The 25378-nt window shown below is 40.2% G+C and overlaps 1 protein-coding gene across 2 annotated transcripts; it reads right to left on the bottom strand.

Moving 5' to 3' along the window:
* Window positions 1-331: 331 nt before the first annotated feature.
* lox (lysyl oxidase) lies at window positions 332-22033 on the bottom strand. Of its 2 annotated transcripts, XM_008114050.3 has the most exons (7): window positions 21075-22032; window positions 15228-15336; window positions 12865-13002; window positions 9943-10099; window positions 7363-7458; window positions 7165-7280; window positions 332-3376 (listed from the first exon to the last, which is right to left on the bottom strand). In XM_008114050.3, the coding sequence occupies exons 1-7, from the start codon at window positions 21694-21696 to the stop codon at window positions 3370-3372; spliced, it is 1245 nt and encodes a 414-aa protein (XP_008112257.1). In that variant the 5' UTR covers window positions 21697-22032; the 3' UTR covers window positions 332-3369. The 2 variants fall into 2 exon arrangements, with proteins under 2 accessions (XP_008112257.1, XP_003223059.1); XM_003223011.4 differs by lacking the exon at window positions 332-3376 and having other exon boundaries at window positions 4263-7280; window positions 21075-22033.
* Window positions 22034-25378: the final 3345 nt, after the last annotated feature.

The raw sequence follows: 25378 nt of genomic DNA, 5'->3' as shown, positions 1-25378 counted from the left end.
TTTCCAAGGCATCTGCTCCACTGTGTGCTGCCTTTGGCTGGGTGGAAGGCAAGCACACAAGTTTCTAAATCTGATTTTTACAGGGGCTTTGTGTAATAATCTCAAGGAACCAGTTCACTGGACAAGTAACTAGCCCCCTTTCCCTAAAGGTAGCAGCAAAAAGTTTTGGATGGTTTATTTTGGATTTCTGCATAGAGAGACTCAATGTGTAGTTTTCTTTTTAGTACAGATTCAAATGTTCACAAATGAAAGGATTCTTATTAGAGCCTAAAGTCTTCTTTTACCCTATAATAGTCATATGTAGTATGTTTTGATGGAAACAGTAGAGCGGTTCTGAGCATTTGAAACACTTTTATTCAGGTCATTTTCACAGAAATTTGCAACCATGATACAAGAATGGAACACAAGAATATGGAAGTGCAGTGAAGAATACAAAGCTAGTGTACTAATATTTATAAATAACATTTCAGAGAAAGATGTATAGATTTCAAAAGTAAGGATCTTTGAAGAATTGCAGTAAATATTTTTTTCCATCCTTCAAGAAGTTACGAGTGACTTTTCATTGAATTTGTAACATTTGATTGCTTATAAAGTTCTTTTTTTATTCAAGTTAAAATATGTAAGCACCATTGTAATATCTGGAATGTGAAACAAATGTTTTTGCTATTGTAAGGCACTTCAATGATATGCACATACCACTTCAGTTAAGTCCAACAAAAATTATAGGAATGTACAAAGAGGCTGACTGGGAAAAATGCTCATTATATTTTACCATCAGAAATCCCTTAAGTTTAATCAAGGATCATAAAATGCTTGGAATAGCAATTTCTCCATAAATACAAGCCAATTTTGGAAACAGTGAAAAATAGTTTTGTGACCGATCTCCATGTTAGGTGTGTTATCCAGTTGGGAAGTGAATAGATCTGATGATTATTATAAGATGTGATCCATTGATTCTCCAGTCTTCTAGGGACCACAGGAAGATTTTCCACATTGCAGTGGTTATTTCTAAAATAGTATATTTTATATTAAAATAACTGATCATGGACATCTCAGCTAGGGGTGGTATCCAGAAGTGTTAAATAATTCTGTTCAAAAATTAACAACAGAGAAGGAACGTTTTGTAATGGGAAAGTAACCTGTATAGCATAGTTACCCAAAGTGTCAGGCAGGCTATTCCTACCACTTTAGCTGCCAACATGGAGCTATCAGCTTTGAGACACTGCTCCTCTCAGTAGTCACCAGCTCCTTGTTGCTAGCCATTTTTTCTGTTGCTGCCACAACAACACTTCTTTTATTTAAAAAAAGCCTATGTATAAGTAAGCTTAGTAGCATCTATGTGTATTGCAAAGGAATTATAATTGTTGGCATATGCTAAGTACATTGTTGAAAGGGGGGAAATGGAAACCAATTTGGCTGTCATGGAATCCTGAGATTTGTAGTTTTTTTATATTCTCCTGCCAAAAAAACCCTATTAATATAGTGTGTGGAAGTGGGCTAGATAATTTTAAGTTGTTACCCAATCCTAAATTCCTAAATTTCCATAATATGGAGTCACAGCAGTTTGTAATATTGAATAGCTACATGCCATGTCTGATGGTTCAGTACACATGAGAAACAGATATGGCGTTACTGACAAGTTGAAAGAACAAATTTCTCAAACTCAGTCACATCAGACAAATCAAAAAGTGTGTTCTTGCCCCAAATCTGAGGAATAAAACAAGCTTCAGTACTAACAAAATGGTGAAATCCAGCTATGTCTATCTGCTGGTGGAACTGATTCTTGCTATATTTGTCTATTGTGGTACTTTAGTTTGCTTTGCAGGCTTATGGTAGAAGAACAGATTTGGGGCAACAAGGAGGACAGAAAGGAACTCCCTTGCTGCAAGTAGAATTCGTGTGGCTGACACTTTAGTTATAGACAATAGTCTACAGATGTCTGGGAATCACCCAGATGATGTAAAAGTATGCATTGCTCAGAAGCCAAACCATCAATTGAATGCAGGAAAGAAATTAAGAAATACATGAAAGTTTCCTTTTACAAATTGTGCTGTAGCCTATATTTCCAAGAAAGGGGCAGGAAAAATCAACTGAGTGTTCATTAAACTTTATAAAATCCATGGAGTTAACATCAATTGCCAGCCGAAAGGACATACACACCATGGAATGCAGTCAAAATTGAGCAGTTTTCCTAGTTTTATCTAGCACAGCCAGCAGCTATTTAGAAGGCCCTTTCAGCAAACTGGTAGTGGGGAGAAGACTCCTATTGATATAAATTACTTCTCATGGGGGTATTTAATGGTTGAACTGAATTTGTCCACCTAACTGCCAGTACATGCTATCACCTGTCAGAAATGATCACAGTGTAGTACTATAGTACTGTGTGTAGAAGTTTTAAAAAACCTCATTCCATCTATCTAAACAGACAATTTAAGTACATGAGTTCCTGAAAAACATATATTATCATCCAGAAAATCCAGGCTTCTCAGGCTTGCTGTAGGATACCACTTGGATATATTACTATTGATCTTTCAAACAATCTAGCTTCTATTATAAACAGTGATTTGAATTTACTTCAAATAATGAAACATACCAGGACATATTGTTTGTAAACTTTCGTATTTTTCTGCTGTACACATACTCAGGTTTAATCCAATTCATTCAAATCCAAGTGTTCTTTTTCACAAATCTTTAAAGCACCATAAATCCTTTTATAACCTAATTTAAAAAAAATAGTGATGGAAGTTTCGATCACCAGTTGGTTCAGGGTTTGCCACATGATCACTGATATTTCCTATTCCTTATATAATTACATTCTAAATCAATGTAACATTATTTCCATGATCCCAAAAAGACTTTGGACAGTAGTGCCCTGACCATATAGCAAAAAAAAAAAACTTAAAACAAAAAGGGGAATATCAAAAGAAATTTTGTGAAACTACAGACAAGAAAAACCCCCTCTTAAAAACAACATACTAGCTTCCATTGAGCAAACATGAAACATCAGATGAAACCTATTGGATCTCAGCCTATTTGAACACTCTTTTAAATTGTTCTTAAAACACATTCACAGATAGTGTACTGATTTCCAGTAGGCAAAAGAAAACATTTCTGTGAACTGTAAAACTTCCTGGAGAATTCAAAATTCTGGGTATAAAGCACCAATCTCTCACTGCTCCCAAATGCTGAATGTGTTAATTGAGTAACACAATTTATTCCAAAAGAGGTCTTAATGCTTCAGACTTGCATTAAAATTCTTTGTATATACTCTGGTTCTTTTTAAGTTTTCAGAAGTTTTTACATCCTATCTCAGTTTATAAAATAATTGTTTTGCAACAACGGTCTCCGATTCATACATTTTCTTTCAGCTTAGTATCTATTAAAAAGAAAAGAAACAGAATGTAAGTACAACATATTACACATAATTAGAAAAAGTCAATCATTTTAAAATTTAAGCAAAACAGTTTGATAGTTACTTTCCTTCTGTTTAAATTCTTATCAATGACCAAGGGGACATAGAATAAATGGTAATATCCATTAATGTTTGAATAGAAGGTTAAAATACAAATACCAGTATGTTTAATCCTGAAAGATTTTTTTTAAATTGAAACCTGCCTTATTTTCACAGAAAAACAGCTGTTTCAGAATGTTGTTTTAAAAGAAGATTCTCAGCACAGTGATTGGCTGTAACAAATTCTTCTTACTGCTCTGTTAATGTCACTGTTGATTTGTGAAAGACCTACTGTTATACTTCTTCAACCCCCGTGAACTTGCTAAGAAGAAAACAAATAATTCTGTGGAAGGCTTCTTAGTCTTTGACTTTTTATACTGATTTTAATTTTGGGCTCATAGTTGTAGAAATAGATTCAGTTGGTGCTTGGCTGAATAATATATATAGTAGTAGGTTTAATGGTGGTTGTTGATTAACCTCTAATAATGCATTTTAGAACAACTTGGAAGATACAGAAATTTATGGGAAAGGCCTCATGGTTTATAAATATTTAATCCCAATCTACAATGTGTTGTGAAGTGCAAATGGCCATCTTCATCAGCTAGTTTCAGAATACGGAATGTAATCCAATGTAAGGCACAAAATCCCATCTGAGCTTGGAAGCTGAGTAAGGTCTGCTCTGGTTGGTAGTTGGATAAGAGGCCATTCTAACCAAGAACTAATCCTGTTTAGCTTCCAAGATCAGTTGGGATCTGGTGCCTTTGAGATATTTAGGCCATAAAAGGGAACTTAGTTCCCACTTTTTATTTGGGGGGGGGGGGTACTTTTGGTATAATCTTGTTGCCAACAAGTGTAAGAGGTGGCTGTATACACATTTCCTTCTCCATTTGCACATTTTAATGCAGAAAGTAACTTCTATGTTTGCTTGAGAAAATACCATCCCAGAAATCCTTGGCAGCTATATTTAAGTTTAGCCCAATGTGTATTTCTGTGTCACCATGAGATTGAAATCCTGTTGGAGGGCCCAGCATAGTTGTGTAAGAGCAACCTCCAACAGTCTTGGGTATGGAAAGCCCACGTTAACTTGGATTTATTTGGTGTTCTAAAAGATGCTCTCTCTGTATATGGAATGGATAAGCAGCATCCGGAGAATTTAAAAGTGCAAGCCAGAAATAACAGCTGAAGCTCACTAAGTCTGTGCAGCAGTAGGAATGTACAAATCCCTTTAAATCCCCCAAACAAGATTTCTAAGGGAGAAGTATTTCAGAAAGAATCCAACTTGAGTGTCTTGCATTGGCAAGTAAATCAACACTTGCATTATTGTAGGTTCATTCTAGGCCATTCAATTACCCTGATCATACAAAAAACCAAAAGTATAATTTAGTTTTCAGTGGCTCTAGTTTTACAGCTGTGTAATTAAGGAAAACGGACAGACATTGACCAATTTCCAGATATAACTCTAAACCAGGGCTAGGGATTACAAGACACTCTACCTGATTTTTTTAAGGGACGGTAGTTTGGAGAGAGTTGGCTGCCCTCAAGTTACCCTTGGCAGATAATACAGCCCCCTAACTTCCTGCAATTGCCAACCCCAAATTTAAACAAGTGTGTTCAAATGAGTTATCCTGATTCTGGTACAAATGTATTACATTCAAGTGAGAGTTCCTTCAAGCTCAGAATAAGGAATAACTCACCAGGTACTAGATATATAACTCTAAACCAGGATTAGCATACTCTATATAGGAGATACAGGCAATCCCCAAGTTACAAACAAGATGGGGTCTGTATGTTTGTTCTTAAGTTGAATTTGTATGTAAGTCTGAACAGATACATTTTTAAGTGTAACTCCAGCCATACATATATATATATATACACACACACATATACATACACACAAACACATACACACACACACATACAGTAGAATCTCACTTATCCAACAGCTGTGGATCGGGGCGGGAGGCAAACTGCGTTGGATAATCCAGAATGTTGAATAAGTGAGACTCTACTCTGTGTGTGTGTGTGTGTGTGTATACAGTAGAGTCTCACTTATCCAACTTAAACGGGCCGGCAGAACGTTGGATAAGCGGAAATGTTGGATAATAAGGAGGGATTAAGGAAAAGCCTATTAAATGTCAAATTATATTATAATTTTACAAATTAAGCACCAAAAACATGTTTTACAACAAATCGACAGAAACAGCAGTCCAAAACACAGTAATGTTAAGTAGTAATTACTGTATTTATTAATTTAGCACCAAAAGTCGCAATATATTGAAAATGTTGACTTAAAAAACATTGGCTACTAACAAATTGACTACAAATAAAGATAGAATTCCATAAAATTAATTTACAGTAGCAACATTGTCGGAAATTAAATCTATAAAAAGTTCAATCCTTGCTGCCTAGAGAAACAGCTGTGGATCGGGGCGGGAGGCAAACTGCGTTGGATAATCCAGAATGTTGAATAAGTGAGACTCTACTCTGTGTGTGTGTGTGTGTGTGTATACAGTAGAGTCTCACTTATCCAACTTAAACGGGCCGGCAGAATGTTGGATAAGCGAATATGTTGGATAATAAGGAGGCATTAAGGAAAAGCCTATTAAACATCAAATTAGGTTATGATTTTACAAATTAAGCACCAAAACACCATGTTATACAACAAAATTGACAGAAAAAGTAGTTCAATACGCAGCAATGCTATGTAGTAATTACTGTATTTACAAATTTAGCACCAAAATATCACAATGTATTGAAAATATTGACTACAAAAATGCGCTGGATAATCCAGAACTTTGGATAAGCAAGTGTTGGATAAGTGAGACTCTACTGTAGGTGTGTGTGTGTGTATATATACACTAATGAATATGAATGAGGTTCTGGATAGCATAGGGAAGGGTTAACACCCCTATGATGTTTGTTTTGCTGTCTGTGCCCCTGTTCAGATTATTTCACTTCACTTTCTATCCCCTGTGATAATTGGATTTTGAATAAATTGGCTTGTTGTGGAAACAAGGATGGGTGAAAAAGCTTCAGGGAAGACATCTGTTCCCCATGATATCTGAGGAGTGCATTTCCCTTCTGAGAGGTAGACTTCTCTCACTTTCTGTTGTCTCACCCCCATTTTTAACTATGAGTCATTTGTAGGTAAAGGTAAAGGTTTCCCCTGACGTTAAGTTCAGTCATGTCTGACTCTGGGTTTTGGTGCTCCATTTCTCCATTTCTAAGCCGAAGAGCCGGCGTTGTCTGTAGACACCTCCAAGGTCATGTGGCCGGCATGACTGCATGGAGCGCCGTTACCTTCCCGTCAGAGTGGTACCTATTGATCTACTCACATTGGCATGTTTTCGAACTGCTAGGTTGGCAGAAGCTGGGGCTAACAGCAGCCGCTCCCGCCGCTCCTGGGATTTGAACCTGGGACCTTTCTGTCTGCAAGTTCAGCAGCTCAGTGCTTTAACACACTTCGCCACCGGTGCTCCTGAGTCATTTGTAAGTTGGATCTTTCTAACTTGGGAACTGCGTATACTCTCAATCATATGTTTTACACCAACAGAAGGAAAGGAAAAGGCAATCTGAAGTCTCACATTATAGCTCAGTAGTTTAGTTTTATGTCTGGCAGATTTGTCATTAAAGCATACTACTCTTTTCTAAATACCATGCACATGTGATACTTGTACAGCAAAACACATAAGACAGAACTGAGAAGTACTTACGGAGAAATTGAACAACCAGAGGCATATGCATGGTGGCCTGTATAGCGGATATCACAACGCACTATGTTGTTGGAATAGTCTGATTCCGGTACCAAGTAGCTAGGATTCACACTAACCTGTAAAATAAATATATGCTATATGTTATAATCTCACATACTATTACCCTATGTATAATTTTTATTAAGGCATTTTGATTACCTTTAATATGTAATTTCCAGGTTTTACATCTGTAATATCAATCCATTGGCAGTCTATGTCAGCATTGTATGTGTCGTAACAGCCAGGACTCAGTCCCTAGAATTGTAATATAGAAACAGTTGAAGGTGTTGACTGCAATGTCTTAGCAATTTACTGCACAATCCAACATTGTAATCTTTATTCAAACATTCCACTGTAATAATTACTTTGCAACCATTTCTACATGGACATCTGGAGCAATACCGTAAGCCTTGATTTTCGAATGTCTGATTATTTGGCTCTAAGGAGGCATTATATGTAAGCAAAAAAAGCACTTGAAGGATCATAATGCAGCTATATCAAAGTATCAAAATTCCCCATCTTATTGCAGTTTCCTTTGCCCCGCAAATAGGGAGGAGGAGAGACAAGGAAGAGCCAGCAAAAGTCTACAATGAGTCAAATTGGGCTTTTTATTTCTGAGTCCAGCCCAATATTTGTTTTGTTCATTAGCCTTTTAAAAAGTAACTGCTATATGTATTAATAAAAATACTACAACATTTCTAAAGATAATTTATTCACTTTTACATCTCAATATCACGATCATATAGGATCATCTTTCATTTCTGTCTCAAAGTAAGACAACAATGGAGTTACTGAGTAGAGTAAGAAGATTTATGCTGGTCTTTATCCAATCCTCACTGCAATTTTGGAGTAAAGAAAAGGCTTAATTTAGGAAACATGTTATTGTCCTGAAATGACAGCTTCATTTAAGCTGCGAACATACAGTTCTTCGGGCTCTATGTAATATGTGAGGTCCAGTCCCTTTCTCCACCCTGAAATCATTCTGAGTGGTGCCTGACTGCCCCTGTGAAAAGCACAATGTTTGGCTGCAGATGGTGTGTCACTTGGCAAGAGTGAAGTACTTGCTATGGAGAAGGAGGTCGTGGGTATATTGAGTGCTGGCAGCCGGATGCATTTTTTTTATCTGGAATCTGGATGAAGTCTTCAGTTGCTGCAGAAAATACTTCACAACAAGCACAGGTCTTGAAACAGATGAAGCCACAAGAATTTTAAAAGAATTCAAAATAGCATTAGTATATGCTGCAGAGACTCTTGGTGAAAAGTTGCCAGCTGTCCTCTTACCTACTATGTTGCCATGATCCCTGGCAGTCCATACAGAAGTAGCCATGGAATGTGTGTTGTAAGTGGCTACCACTGCAATACAGTTCCTTCCTCCAGGACTGCAAATCTATAAACTAAAGCTTATGGAAAATAGGGAATAGGAGGATCCAGGACATATTGATGTCTGTATCCAGCCAAAATAACTGAAGAAAGGTATCACTAGTTTTACATATTGATGCAAGAAAGCTCAACGAACTATCCTGTACAAGCTGTGAAAGTAGTAATCCTCAAGATCTAGTCAGTGTTAATACAAAACACTGTTGGTTGGATGCAAAATTATACAGTGGTTAATACAAAAAACTATTGGTTGGATGCAAAATTATAGTTCACACACATCAGTGAAAGAGACAAGAAGTGACAATCTTTGTCAATGTATCATTCCCCCTGCAGCCCATAAAGTACCTTCTAGAAGGCTATTCTGAAGTTGTCAGAGGACTCTCCTTAACCTTCTAGTGTTTTCCATAGCTTGTTTCTCTGCCTTTAATTCACTGAACACATAATCCAGATCTATCCCATTGTGTGTTAAGGGCATGAAGAACATTTCATGAATGTTTTTCACAGGACATTTAATTTCACTGGTACTGTTTTCAGTGCTTGATATAATACCATATTATGTTTTTAATTATTATGTTTCTGGTTTTCACATTTTTGCAGCAATGACATACTGCTTAATTATCACAGATGCTCATGAATGTTAAGTGTGACACATACAGTGTCCCCTACTGTATAAAGCAAATCCCCCAACACACGGGTTTTTTATAATTACAGTCCAATATACTCTGTGTGTGTGCGTGTGTGTGTGTGTGTGTTGTTTCTTATGACCTCTTTCACATCTCTTTATCTTCTGTGTATATTATGATTTAATCAAAAAAAAAATACAACTGGGTATTTATTGACAGAAATGCCTGAATCCGATTGTTGATCTTGGTCAGCCATGTCCTCTCAGCCAGACCTACCTCACTGGATTATTTTGTAGATAAACCACTTTGGAGGAGAGCTATGTACATTGCCTTGAGCTAACTGGAGGAAAGATGGGTTATAAATAGGCTGGACTGGGCTGGTAAGTATTATGACACAAACTTTGTCCTAATCAAAGGTGAGCCAATCTTCAGTTAAACTGCGAATGAGCTATTGAACATCACCCTACACTTTCTATTTCTATCCTCAGTCTGCTGTGGTATACTCACTTATTCCTAAGAACCCACAAAGGACCCACTAAGTCTAAGACAGGCTTAAATATCCCTTTCTGTTCCTATATGTAATTATCTTCTTAGAAAGGTCCTAAGTTAAACCTACAAGAACAGAAATCAAAGTTTATTAAATTGCATATGCCAGTATTTTCTGGTCCATTAAAACTTGTAATTCAAACCAAGCTGCATTCAAAAAGCAAAAGCAACGATTTACAAATAATTGCTTTACCTGGGTATGTGCAGTACATGCATATCTCCTATAATATCCATAGTCACAAGATGTATCTTCAAGACAAAAGCTTGCTTTATGTCCCTCAGCTACTCTCCTGTGTGAGCTTGCTTCAAGTAAGTCATAATGGCTGAATTCGTCCATACTGTGATAATGTCTGTCAACCCACAAGAAAATTAGAAGGCAGATTTGCTTTGCCTACAAGTTAAACCAGTAACTATACTAATAATCCAATGAAATGGCCCAACAAATTCACCAGTAATAAGATTTAAAAAGCTACATAATACTGCAATATTCAAAACTAATGGATTCATATTATTAGGGGTGTTCACAAGTTGGGATAGTCAACAATTATATGAAGCGTATAACTTTTAAAAACATACTACAGTAGAGTCTCACTTATCCAACATAAACGGGCCGGTAGAATGTTGGATAAGCGAATATGTTGGATAATAAGGAGAGATTAAGAAAAAGCCTATTAAACATCAAAATAGGTTATGATTTTACAAATTAAGCACCAAAACATCATGTTATACAACAAATTTGGCAGAAAAAGTAGTTCAATATGCAGTAATGCTATGTAGTAATTTCTGTATTTACGAATTTAGCACCAAAATATCATGATGTATTGAAAACATTGACTACAAAAATGTGTTGGATAATCCAGAACATTGGATAAGCGAGTGTTGGATAAGTGAGACTCTACTGTATTACATTTCTTTAAAAGCAATGTACAAACATTATTTCAACATTTTCCAGCTGTGACATAAATAAACAAAACCTAAAGTGTTGTACAGCATCCAGGTGTTACCCTAGGACAACCAAGGATGTAACCTTGTACATTGTACATTCTGAACACTTCTATCCTTGAAACATTTGCATAACTTATGAAAAAATATGTAGAATTTACTTTTAAACTCCTTTGTCAGCTATCCTCATTTAGTTTAAAATGGCATGCTGCTTTACCATTTCTGTAATAGCAATTTTTGTGCTAATTCCTTGTTTATACAATAAGATCCCCATACCCAGTGGGACATGTTTCCAGCTGGACTATGACTGTCTGAAAGCAGATGAGACCAACCCCCATTAAGATAGCTGATATCTGGTCCCAGAGTTGTGTCGGATGGCCTAAAGATTTCTAAGTGTGCCAATGCAACTCTACAGTAACTTCTGGGGGAAGCATATCATAAGATTTCCTGAAGCAAATTTCTAGAGAGACAATTTTCCACAGATGCAGCTAAGTGAAACTACATATATGAGTTCCGTGGTTATGAGGGGGGTCATACTATATTCTGAAAGTAATTTTTCTACTGTTATTTCATCCACAAAGGAGTATCTGGGAACAATATACCAGTATATACACATATACATATTTCAATCAGCCATAGCCAGGGATTATTAGTCTGATGCTAACACTGCTTCCCTCTGTAGAACCTGAATGGGGATAATACACTTTCTCCCTTCAACGCCCAATAACCTTTAAAACAACCTCTAAAGTGCTGAGACACATTCTGAAGTTTCCCAGAGAGTTTTGTTTATGACTATGTGCAAGCAAGAGGGGGAAAATGTTCTATCACATTAGCAGTCAGTAAATATTATGCCACTGAATTAAGATATATACAGTAGAGTCTCACTTACCCAAGCTAAACGGGCCAGCAGAAGCTTGGATAAGCGAATATCTTGGATAATAAGGCGGGATTAAGGAAAAGCCTATTAAACATCAAATTAGGTTATGATTTTACAAATTAAGCACCAAAACATGTTATACAACAAATTTGACAGAAAAAGTAGTTCAATACACAGTAATGTTATGTTGTAATTACTGTATTTACAAATTTAGCACCAAAATATCATGATATATTGAAAACATTGACTACAAAAATGCTTGGATAATCCAGAAACTTGGATAAGCAAGGCTTGGATAAGTGAGACTCTACTGTACTACATTTTTTGTTTCCACCATAGTCTTCTATTAATTGTTTATGACATACACAGTAAAAACAAACAAAACGTGAACACAAATGAGCCTTCTGTGATCTAAAACTATGAAGGGCAGAATGGCTAAATGAGAAGCCAAAGCTATGTTCTGGTCAATACTCAGCAGGAGCAGCAACAGCACTACTATTATGTTGCAATTCAAATTCAGATGCAATGCACTCCAGTTCAACTCAGCTTCAAGTCTGGAACTAACATACTACAATATAGCCTTCATATCTGAAGAGGATATATTCCAAGATACACACACACATCCCCCCCCCAATAATTTATAGTGGGCCCTATAATTTATCCATACTTGGATTGGGTTGAAAACATACCACAGAATTGCATCAGAGGACTTAGAGAAGCCCACAAACAGTTTCAGGGGAGGGGGGATATTTTCCAGAGTTTGCGTAGGTGAAGCAGTGGATATTGACTCCATGGCTAAGGTGATTGTACCATATTAATAACAATGATTTCGTTCACCACCCACCCCTTACTATATGTGTATATGCCTTCAAGCTATCTGTCAACTTATGGTGACCCCATGAACCTCATTGGGATTTCTTCAGCAAGAAATACTTAGAAGTGGTTTTACCAGTTAATTTATCTGAAATACAGTCTAAAGCACCTAGTATTTGTTGGTGGTCTCCCATCTAAGTAGGGCTGACCCTGTTTCGCTTTCTAGATCACACAAAATCTGGTTCTGTTCGTGTTTAGCCCTTTATGATTATAATGTATACATTACTTTAGCAAGATCATTTTCTGTCACTCTTGGACAAAAAAATGTCAAATATTCCTTTTGCATTCTTATTATGGCAAGCTTCCAGACCTCTGCTATACTTCCAAAACAGCAGCCAGGAGCAGAAGGCAGAGAGAGAACCACATCACAACAAAGAGCAAATAAACATAATTGAAAAGTACCATACTGAGCACTTCACTCACTGATGGCAGCTGTGCCACTCCCATGAGTATCGTGGTCGGCTTGGCAAGAAATCCGAAGTGCCTTGGTTTTTCACTCTTTGAGGGAATCTCAGAAGTACTCTGTTGTCATAATCTCTGACATCTCCCCGGTAAGCAGAGCTGCAATGATGTAAAATATACATATGACATATAGGCTCAATCCAACATCCCCCAAGCTGATAGAAAGTCGGGATACGTTAACACCGAAGACAGCTTGGGTGTGACAGCACACCAACATTACAAAATCTGAAGCTACTTAACAGTTTCCAGTGGAATAACTCCATGTTTCTGTAAATATTCTGTTTCCCCGAAAATAAGACAGTGTCTTATATTAATTTTTGCTCCCAAAGATGCACTAGGTCTTATTTTCAGGGGATGTCTTATTTTTCCAAGAAGAATTCATATTTATTGTTGAACCAAAAATGAACATTTATTATTTACTGTAATATCGTATTTTCGGGAAAACAGGGTAGGCCCTTTTAAAAAATTATGATGTTGACTTTAATCATGTTTTCATATTGTCTTTGGACATTTGGTCTCTTTCTGAGTAGTTTGGAATGAGGTGCAGGACAGCACATACACTAATTTAAATAAAACAAAGTGGAAAAACTAATGTTATATGTAACATTTCACAAGCACATTCATTCAACAAGTCTTTCACTAGAAACTTTTGCACCCTGTGACAACTTGAGATCTGTCAACTCTCAAGAGCAAATTTTACATCTGTAGAAGGAATTTCAGGGGAAGAGGAAATCAATTTTACCACGTGTAACTTTTCTGATGAATTGATACAACTGAATACAACTCTTACTGACAAAAAGCATGATCCTTTATTGTCCAGTAGTAATTTGTGGATTTGTGGATTTACCTTATTCAGTAACTTAAAATATAAGTTAGTGGTGCAGTGGAAATCAGAACTTCTGTTTTTATTGCTAAGTCAAAGTTCACTTTGAATATTTAGCCAACCAGACGATTTTTTTATATCAGATTTGTTTGTTTGTTTGTTTCCTCTTACTGCTGTTCATGCCCACTGACTTGCCACTTCTTTCCTCTCCTGCCAATTTCAGCAATGCTTATTTCTCTTCTCTATAATTCTTCTGTTTCTAATCATCTCAACTAAGGATATTTTGAAGGTGTGCTACATTCCTACTTCAGCTTGTGGTTTAACTTCTGGAAAACATTATTTTTCAGTTGAAGTTGCAACTGCATCCACATCCCTGCAATATATTTGTCGCCAGCTTTGTTTTTCATAATAGACCCTATCTAATCAATTGTGTGGTATTATTATATTAATTATTAGATGTATAAATTATATTTGAACTAATTTTAAAGGCAGTTTTCTAAAACATTAATGAATTTTTTAAAAAATGGTAAAAAAACATTTTGAGTTCAGCTCCAAAGAAAACAAAGAAATTCTTCTTTGCCAGCAGGGCAAGTAAAGTGCATTACAGCTTATTGAGGTTTTCCCTAAATGTTGGACACAGATGTGCTCTACAGTTTATGTACAGTGCAGTCTTACTCATTTATACTCAAAAGCAAATTCTATCCAGTTCAATTGGACTCTTTCCCATAAACCTCATATAAGCACCATCCTTTAGAATTCCATTCTGTTCAAGTTTGCCATACTCAAGACATTGTATTGCCTTAGGTAAAGATGGCATCAATTCATGTCCCAGCCAATTGATGTCAATAGTGGTTATTTCCAAATTCCTATAAATGCAGTTTACCTTATGACTGAATACGTCATAACTACACAAATGACACTTAGTTTGACTAACAGTCAATTTATGTGCCACTAGGAGCAACTGATTTTAAAAAGTGGAGGTGGTTTAAGGACAATTTGGAAATTGCAATAATAAAAAAGTTTGTTAAAAACTAGTTTCATAAGTGATGTGTTCAGAGGCAAATTGTTTTCAAACAATGAGCAAAGCTCTAGATTAATGAGAAACAGGCCATGGTGAGGCATTAATTCCCAGACAATAAGGGCATGGAAGTTCGTAACTTGGTCAACAAACTCTCAGCAGAGGATAATAAAAACAACATGTTTTGTGAATTGAGACAAAGGAGTGAATTCTCCACTTAATTTTTCTCCCTCTTTTTTAAGATACTAGTGACATTTTGAAAACTTTGCTATTAAATCCTGAACAATGTTGTAAAGATTATGACTCCCCTATTTCACAAACTTGAGAACTTAAAGGTTGCTTTATAATTACTCTGAGATCCCCTTGGCTACTGACTTATTCAAAACTGTAATTTCTCTCAGTTCTACAAACTCTTGTATGCAGGTTTACATCTTTCTATCATGTTCAGGAATAAACTAGATCAATGGAGGATCACAGGCTAACCTTGCCAAGCAGTTCTCCTCAGCAGCACACCTAAGGTTGTACATGGATGTCCTCTGGACATAAGTGGATGCTTGGATGTAATAAGGATCTGGAACTAAATCAGGAAGACCTGTAAGACACCAAATCAAAGAAATTGTATTAACCCAAAGACATGTCTGCAAACTTCCTTTTCCCTGACAGGGAAACCACTTTCTACCACAACACTACCATCCACTAGTCTAAAACCCATCTAATAAAGAGCTCCTTTCCACCAGTTCAAAAGAAGTGTAAGGAAGCAATGGGTCTTGCAGATTAGTGGATACTGTGTGGCGACCCACTCAGCTAGCCATCTTTTCTCATAAATCTTCAAGCATTTCCACCATAAGGACGCCAGCTGAAGAGAGGATTTGAAATCTGCCAAATCAAACGAACAGAAATATACTTGATACTGCAATGCTGTGCTCTTTGGTTTAAGGAGCTATAACTACTACAAAAAGCTGTGAGCTGAACATCTATATGAGGCAGGCAATGTTTTGAATTAAACCCTAGTATAAGATGAGCTTTACCATGAAAGACATCTGTAGTCCTTCTCTGAAACTCGAAGAGAAAGCTCTTGTACTAATTTTATTTATTTTAGGAGCAGGCAATGGGGTTGACAGAATACAACTCAACTTTCTTCAGTCTGATTAATCTCCAGTGCCTTTGCCCTGGCCATAGAAGCAAGTAGATTATTTGAACTCAGGAAAATGCATGTTCTCAAGACCACTATTAACTTTATATCCCACCGTCTCCCAAAAATTGGAATTGAAGGCTGTTTAATATGAGAGCCAGCATGGCATACTAGTGGTTTGAGCTCTGGAGACCAGGTATGGATTGCCACTCAGACACGGCAAGTCACACTCAGAATAAGTCAGAGGCAAAGCTCTTCTGAACAAATCTTGTCAAGAAAACCCAGTGATAGGTGCTCCTTAGGGTTACTGATGGGATGCGAAAAGACACAAGAAGTAGAGCCAGTGGTTTAAGTGTTGGACTAGGACTCTGGGAGACTAGTCTTTCAAAACCTACTCAGTCAAGAGAACCCATTAGGGGTGTGACTACACTGTAGAGTTAATGCAGTTTGACACCACTTTAACTACCATGGCTCAATGTTATGGGATCATGGGAGTTGCAGCTTTACAAGGTCTTTGGCCTTCTCTCCCAAAGAATGCTGATGACTCACCAAACTCCAAACCCCAGGATTCCATAGCATTGAGCTAGCAGTTAAACTACATTCATTCTACAGTGTAGATGCACCTTGGGTGACCTTGGGTTTTCTCTCTGTCTTAAGAGGAAGGCAATGACAAATCTCTCCCTAAACAAATCTTCCCAAGAAGACCCTCAGCTTTAAGATGGAGTTGACTTTAACAAGAAGTGAACATTTCTCCTGCAAAATCTCCTTTCTATGCCTCCCAGTTTTATTATTCAGCTATCCCTTCTGGGGAAGGAGAAGGATTCTGTTTCCTCCCTTATAAAACAGAAGAAGAAGCAATGCTCTAGTACTGAAAAGAATCATGTTTCAGTGACTATCTCCTCTTGCAGGCAGCGGAGGGCAGGAGGAGAATTGGGACCAGATGGTGATGACTGGCTGAAGAATGTCTGTCCTGTCATTCCCTGGCAACCCCAGAGGCTTTGGTCACGCAGCACCATTGAGTCCTTGTGGGGGTCTCATGGCCCCTTTGTTCGAGGTTCTCTTCTGCCTCTCCAAGGGTGCATCCACAGTGTAGAATGAATGCAGTTTATCACCACTTTAACTGCCATGGTTCAATGCTATGGAATCCTGAGGGCTGTAGTTTGGTGCGATACACCTACTACTTGGCAGATGGCTAAAGTTCATGTAACACTACAACTCCCATGATTCCATAGTATTGAACCATGGTAGTTAAAGCCATCTCAAAGTGCATTCATTCTACTGCAGTATAGATGCATCCCAAGCTGCCCCTCATGTGTTTTCTCTGTGTAAGCTTGCCATCTTGAACCACACTTTTCAAAGGGTTTGTCTACATCTTCCTTATACACTAATTAATACCATGTTCATGTTTTTCTTTTGCCTATGTGTGGATGCAAACCAGGAACCATTTACTCTGAAATGCCCCACAACCATATAGAAGCAAATATAGTTCTATGCAGGCATTATCCTCTTATATGGTTAACATGACATGATGTTTCTAGAACACAACTCTCATTGTTCCTCATCACTGTGTAAGGGTAATCTACACTGCAGAATGAATGCAGTTCAACACCACTTTAACTGCCACAGCTGAATGCTATGCAATTATGGAGGTTGTAGCTTCACCTGGTCTTTTGACACCTCTGCTGAAAAGTGCTGGTGCCTTAGCAAACTCCAAATCCCAGGAGGCCATAGCATTGAACCATGGCAGTTAAAGTGGTGTCAAAAACAATGTTTCATCAACTGCTTTTTACAGGTGTTTTGGACCTCGGCTCCCAAAATCCCTGGGAGCCTGATGAGGCTTCTGAGAGTTGAAGTCCAAAACCATCTGGAAGACCAGAACTGGAAATCACCAAGTGGCCCTTTGCTAATGCACACTATCCTCAACTGCACTGGTCTGGACCCCCCCCCCCCCCCCACCCAGGTGCATGTACACTATAGAATGAATACAGTTTGACACAACTTACTGCCATAGCTCCATGCTATTGAATCATTGGAGCTAGTTTTCAAAATCGTTTGCCAAAGAGTTCTGCTGCCTCACCAAGCTGGAAATCCCAGGATCCCATAGCATTGAGCATGGTGTTAAATTTGCATTGTTTCTCAAACTGCTTTTCCAGGGGTTTTGTACTTCAGCTCTCAGAATTACTGATCATTGACCATGGCTGCTGAGCTCTGCTCTTCCTAGCGCTTTCGACTTCAGCTCCCACAATCCCCAATTATTGGGCAAAGCAGCTAAAGCTTCAGGGAGTTGAACTCCAAAACATTGGGGGACCAGAGTTCAGGCCTTCCTAGTACAGGTAGTCCCCAGGTTACGAACAAGATAGGTCCTGTAGGTTTCAAATGTTGTTTCAAGTGCAACACCAGCTACAAGCTTTAGAGGTACTGTTCCACTATCTGAGTGGAGGCCAAAAGGAGACCTAGACAGAGAAAATAGTCCATTTTAGGGAAGGGGGAAATTAAAGAGTGTAAACCACATCCTCCTGTTTTCCTATTATCCCTCCCATTCATGTTGCTGTCATCGAAACCATAGTCATTTATGACATGGTGGGGATGACCAGCTAAGGTGTGAGAAAAGGTTTTCTTCCTTCAACTCCTCCCCCTCCCAATAAAATGAGGATAATTGAACAGTACTACTTCAGATAGTATTGGGAGTTACGACTCGTGTGGTGTTTGTTTTGCTATCTGTGCCCCTGTTCAGAACATATCACCTCACTGTCTGTCCCTGTGAGAATTGGATTTTGAAAAATGAAACACTTTCAGTGGAGACACCTTTTCCCCATGATAATTCCTCTAAGAGTGAATTTCCCTTCCTAGGGGTTCATTTCTCTCCCTCTTATCTTACCCCTGTTCTTAATTTTGAGTGGTTTGTAACTTGGGGACTACCTGTACTTTGAACTTCAGCTCCCAGGATCCCCAGTCATTGGCCAAGACCACGACCAATGCATCTGGAAACTGAAATCCAAAACACCTGAAAGGACAGGTTGCCTCCTGCAGAATCCTGGAGTTTGCAAGTTAGTGAGGCCCAGGACTTCTCTGGCAGAAGCTGCAGGATGCAGCCACAGGATTTAAAGTGGTTGAACACACTCTATCCGGCATGGGCAAACTTTGGCCCTCCGGGTGTTTTGAACTTTAACTCCCACAATTCCTAACAGCTGTATAAAGAAAATGTAGATGAACCCTTTGAAAAGTGTGGTTCAAGATGGCACACTTGCGCAGAGAAAACACATAAGGGGCACTGGGTTGCTGTGAGTTTTCCAGGCTGTATGGCCATGTTCCAGAAGCATTTTCTCCTGATGTTTCACCTACAACTATGGCAGGCATCCTTAGATGTTGTGTGATGAACCCTTCCTGTTGGCAAAACATCAGGAGAGAATGCTTCTGGAATATGGCCATATAGCCCAGAAAACTCACAGCAACCTAGTGATTTCAGCCATGAAATAAAATATAATAAACTTTATTTATATAAATATATTTATATTTATATACTGCCCTATCTCCTCAAGGGATTCAGGGCGGTTTCCGACACAGCAAGGAAACCATACAACTTTAAACCATACAACAACAAAACATAACAATAAAGAACTTAAGTACACAAAACATACATATCAATCAATTAACCACAGACTTAAAACTAATAACAAGATATTCCATCGGCAGGCCAAGATACAGCAACCAGGGGTACAATGTTGGAGTGGCCAACTATAAGGTGCTCGGCAGGTCAAGAGCAACAAGATGGCATGGGGCCAGGAAGTTGATAAAGTGCTGAGCGGGGTCATAACCAGGAAGGCCAAGGATTAGTCCTGCGCAAAGATCTGCAGGAACCATCAGGTTTTCAGAGGATAGAGAAGGGGCTTGACTAATCTCTTTGGGAAGGGCATTCCAGAGCTGGGGAGCCACCACTGAGAAGGCCCTCTCCTTCGTCCCCACCAACCGCGCTTGTGATGGTGGCGGGAGCGAGAGGAGAGCCTCCCCAGAAGATCTTAGAGCCCATGCAGTTTCGTAGGGAGCGATGAGATCATGGAGATAGGCACAGCATGAACCCTATAGGGCTTTAGAGGTCATCACCTGCACCTTGAATTGAGACTGGCAGCTTATGGGCAGCCAGTGGAGCTGAAAGCTTTCGACAACACATGAGGGGCAACTTGGGATGCATCTATATTGCAGGTGCACATTTAACTGCCATAGTTCAATACTTTAGAATGTGGGAGCTGAAGTCCAAAACACCTGGAGGGCCAAAGTTGGCCCATGCCCGCATGCGATGAGTAAACTCTTCATGGGGTTGTTGTGTGTTTTCCAGGCTGTATGGCCATGTTCCAGAAGTATTTTCTCCTGACCTTTCGCCCACATCTATGGCAGGCATCCTCAGAGATTGTGAGGATCTATGGCAGGCAACCTCTGAGGAAGGTCAGATCAGGATAGAATCCTGCTGGAACATGGCCATAAAAAGGTAAAGGTTTTCCCCTGACGTTAAGTCCAGTCATGTCTGACTCTGGGGGTTGGTGCTCATCTCCATTTCTAAGCCGAAGCGCTGGCGTTGTCCGTAGACACCTCCAAGGTCATGTGGCCGGCATGACTGCATAGAGCGCCGTTACCTTCCCGCCAGAGTGGTACCTATTGATCTACTCACATTGGCATGTTTTCGAACTGCTAGGTTGGCAGGAGCTGGAGCTAACAGCGTCCGTTCACGCCGCTCCCGGGGTTTGAACCTGGGACCTTTCGGTCTCCAGCTCAGTGCTTTAACACACTTCGCCACCGGGGCTCCAACATACATGGCCATCAGGGCCGTAGCCAGAAAAAAATTTCGGGGGGGGGGGTGAACCCCTGGCACCCCCCACCCCCGCTACAAACCTGTCAATATCTGTTTGAGATAGTGCCTGAAGGGACTCTTAATGTTTTGCGTCTCATAGATTTAGCATGGGGATTTGGTTAACCAGTTAAAATTCATGAGTAAACCAGGTTTTTTTTTATAACCTGAAAAATTTCCGGGGGGGGGGTGTTTGAACCCCTAACTCCCTCCCCTCCCCCCTTTGCTACAGGCCTGATGGCCATACAGCCCGGAAAAAACAAAACAACCCTGTGATTCCGGCCATGGAAGCCTTCGAGAAGCCTTCATGGCTTGCCTCTTAAGTACTTCCAAGAGGGACACCGATTCGCCTTCTTACCGTACTGGAAGTACCCCGTGCCATAGCCGGGCCGGTAGCGGCTGCCCTGCCGGGGCCTCTCGTAGGTGTCGTGGTAGTTGTAATACGGGTTGTCGTCGGTGTATTTGTAAGGGTTGTAGGGGTCGTCGCCCTGCATCACGTCATCGCGGCGGCGAGGCAAGCTGTTCAGCGGAGGCGTGTGGCTGCTGCTGTTGTTGCCCGACCGGGAGGGTGCGCTCTCCGGCGGCGGCGGCGATGCTGCCTCGCTCCCGCGGCCTCGCCCTCCTCCTCCTCCTCCTCCTCCTCCTCCCGCTTGGAACCAATGCCTCTCGGCGGGGGCGAGGGAGGGCGCGGCGGCGGGAGAGGCAGCCCTCCGCGGGGCCGTCCCGTTCCCCCGGAGCAGCAGGACGTGGTTGCCTTGCGGCGCCTCCGAGCTGTGCCTCCGCCGCGGGGGCTGGTACTGCGAGCCCACGCTGAGGAGGCTGAACACCTGCCCGTTGTTCTCCCACTGGATCCGCTGCTGCCACACCGCCGGAGGAGGAGGAGGAGGAGCGGGGTTCCTCGGAGGAGGCAATCCCTCCGCTTGGAGCCAGAAGAGGCCGAGCCAGCAGACCCAGGCCGGGAAGAGCGGCAGGGCTCTCATCGCGGCTTCACACCTTTGGGGTCAATAATCAAACCGATTTTACAAAGCGGCGCAGTTCGCCCTCTTTGAGGAGCCTCGTCGACTAAAGTCTTAGCACTGAGATCAAGTCACATCCACCTCCCGCTTTCTCTCTTCTTCTCAAATTGAAGAAGATGAATGAAGAGCGAAAAGGAGCCCTTCCTGCTTCCCGCTTCAAGGGTTTCCTTCCCTTAAAGAGATGGATAATGTAGAGGGAAGGCGCCCTCTTTCTTTCTCTCTCTTCCCAATTGTGTTTTGAGATGGATGTGGAGAGGAGCGAGTCTCTCTCTCTCTCTCCCGTCTCTCTCTCTCTCTCCCTTTGGCTGCTGTCTGGGACCAAGAGACGGACGGAGGAGGGGAGAAAGGCAGCAGAGGAGGGATCTTGCTTTATTATTTTTTCTAAAACTTTTCTGGCAAAGTTGCAAAGTTACACAAGGCTGTTTGCTCACGTAATGGGATTCCTAACATGAGAGGTCGACGGCTCCCCCATTTTTTCCCCTCTTCACACTGATAGACACAGGCCCCTTCTACACAGCTGAATAAAATCCCACATTTTCTGCTTTGAAGTGGACCAAGATAACCCAGTTCAAAGCAGATTTTGTAGGATTTTCTCCCTTGATATTCTGGGTTATAGGGCCGTGTGGAAGGACCCACAGTGTGCATCTATTCTACACTGTCGAATACATTCAGTCCCATACCACTTTCCACAAAAAGTGGAAATACCACAAAAAGGAGCCCCTGATGGCACAGCAGGTTAAACGGCTGAGCTGCTGAACTTGCTGACTGAAATGTTGGTGGTTCGAAACCAGGGAGTGGGGTGAGCTCCCGCTGTTATACCCAGCTTCAGCCAACCTAAAGGTAAAGGTAAAGGTTTTCCCCTGACATTAACTGTGGTAGTGTCTGAGTCTGGGGGTTGGTGCTCATTTCCATTTCTAAGCCAAAGAGCCAGCATTGTCTGTAGATACCTCCAAGATCATGTGGCTGGCATGACTGCATGGAGCGCCATTACCTTCCCACCGGAGCAGTACCTGTTGATCTACTCACATTTACATGTTTTTGAAATGCTAGGTTGGCAGAAGCTGAGGCTAATCGCATGTGCTCACTCCAGTCCTAGATTCAAACTGCCAACCTTTCAGTCAGCAACTTCAGCAGCTCAGCAGTTCAATCTGCTGTGCCACCAGGGGCTCCAACTAGGTCTGCCAACCTAGCAGTTTGAAAAAATGCAAATGTGAGTAGATCGATAGTAGATCGAAGCTGGGGCTAACCATGGGAGCTCACCTTGTCCTGCAGATTTGAACTGCCTTCTGGTCAGCAAGTTCAGCAGCATCGGTGGTGCAGCAGATTAAACCACTAAGCTGCTGAACTTGTTGACCGGAAGGCGGTTTGAATCCACAAGACAAGGTGAGCTCCCATTGTTAGCCCCAGCTTCTGCCAACCTAGCAGTTCAAAAACATGCAAATGTAAGTAGATCAATAGGTATCGATTTGGCAGAAAAGTAACGGCACTCCATGCAGTCATGTCGACCACATGACTTTGGAGGCATCTACGGACAACACCAGCTCTTTGGCTTAGAAATGGAGATGAGCACCAACCCTCCAGAACCGGACTCAACTAGACTTAATGTCAAGGGAAAATCTTTACGTATATATACACACGCACGTACATATATACACACACATATATTCAAAGGGGTTCGATCATGTTTACACAAATTACATGTTTTGATTTTTAAAAGACCAAATTAACTAAATTTAACTAAATTCTAGCCACTTCTAATATTGCTCTATTTAGCCTTTAGTGCCGACTACAGATAACAAAACCTAATGACAAACAAGGACAGACATCTATCTCATTATTCCATAGTATGAGTTATGACCTATGGCAGTCAAAGGGCTGTCAAACTGCATTCATTTTAAAATTATTATTATTATTATTTTATTATGACACAGCAAACAAGATAGATATGCTGGATCACAAAATCACAAGTCGAACACTTCCCAAGTGTCTAGGACTGTGTGATGTATTTTCGGATGATGCGCGCAGATCCCAGCAGGGTGGCCTTTTGCAGCTGGCAGATCGTAATTTTGTCAATGTCTATTGTTTCCAAATGCCGGCTGAGATCTTTTGGCACGGCACCCAATGTGCCCATCACCACTGGGACCACCTGCATTGGTTTCTGCCAGAGTCTTTGAAGTTCAGTCTTGAGGTCCTGATAGCGGCTGAGTTTTTCCTGTTGTTTTTCGTCAATGCGACTGTCACCTGGGATGGCGACATCAATGATCCAAACCTTTTTCTTTTCCACAACTGTGATGTCTGGTGTGTTGTGTTCCAGAACTTTGTCAGTCTGGATTCGGAAGTCCCACAGTATCTTTGCATGCTCATTTTCCAATACTTTTGCAGGTTTGTGATCCCACCAGTTCTTTGCTGCTGGTAGGTGGTACTTGAGGCGTAAGTTCCAATGAATCATTTGGGCCACATAGTTGTGCCTCTGTTTGTAGTCTGTCTGTGCAATTTTCTTACAGCAGCTGAGGATATGATCAATGGTTTCGTCGGTTTCCTTGCACAGTCTGCATTTTGGGTCATCAGCTGATTTTTTGATCTTGGCCTTAATTGCATTTGTTCTGTTGGCTTGCTCCTGGGCTGCAAGGATCAGGCCTTCTGTCTCCTTCTTCAGGGTCCCATTCGTGAGCCAGAACCAGGTCTTCTCCTTATCAGCTTTTCCTTCAATTTTGTCAAGGAACTTTCCATGCAATGTTTTGTTGTGCCAGCTGTCAGCTCTAGTTTGTAGTGTGGCTTTCTTGTACTGGTTTTTTGTCTGCTGTGCTTTGAGGAGTTTCTGATTTTTGACTTCAATCAAAGCAGGTTCTTCACTTTGCTTTACATATTCTGCCAGGGCATGTTCTTCTTCTTTGACTGCTTGTTTTACTTGTAAGAGTCCTCTGCCCCCTGATCCTCTAGGCAGATACAGCCGGTCAACATCACTGCGAGGGTGCAGTGAATGATGAATGGTCATGAGTTTTCTTGTTTTTCTGTCCAAATTGTCCAGTTCCGCCTGTGTCCAGTTTATGATGCCAGCAGTATATCTTATGACAGGTATGGCCCAGGTGTTTATGGCCTTGATGGTGTTGCCTCCATTGAGCTTGCTTTTGAGAATTTTTCTGACCCTTTGTGTGTATTCTTTGCTGACCACAGTTTTCACATGTTCATGCTTGATGTTGTCCAGCTGTAGTATGCCCAGATATTTATAGGCATATTATTATTATTATTATTATTATTATTATTATTATTATTATTATTTTATGGCACAGCAAACAAGATAGATATGCTGGATTTCATATCACAAAATCACAAGTCGAACACTTCCCAAGTGTTGAGGAATGTGTGATGTATTTTCGGATGATGTGCGCAGATCCCAGTAAGGTGACCTTTTGCAGTTATTATTATTATTATTATTATTATTATTATTATTATTATTATTATTATTATGTTTATTATGTTTATTATTATGTTTATTTGTATGCTGCTTTATCTCTCCCAAAGGAGATTCAGGGCCCTTCCACACAGACATATAACCCAGAATATTAAGGAAGAAAATCCCACAATATCTGCTTTGAATTGGGTTATCTGAGTCCACACTGCCATATATTCCAGTTCAAAGCAGATA

Source organism: Anolis carolinensis, chromosome 2 (genome assembly GCF_035594765.1).
Source record: "Anolis carolinensis isolate JA03-04 chromosome 2, rAnoCar3.1.pri, whole genome shotgun sequence".
Lineage (NCBI taxonomy): Eukaryota > Metazoa > Chordata > Lepidosauria > Squamata > Dactyloidae > Anolis > Anolis carolinensis.
This window is presented reverse-complemented; position numbering and strand designations above follow the sequence as displayed.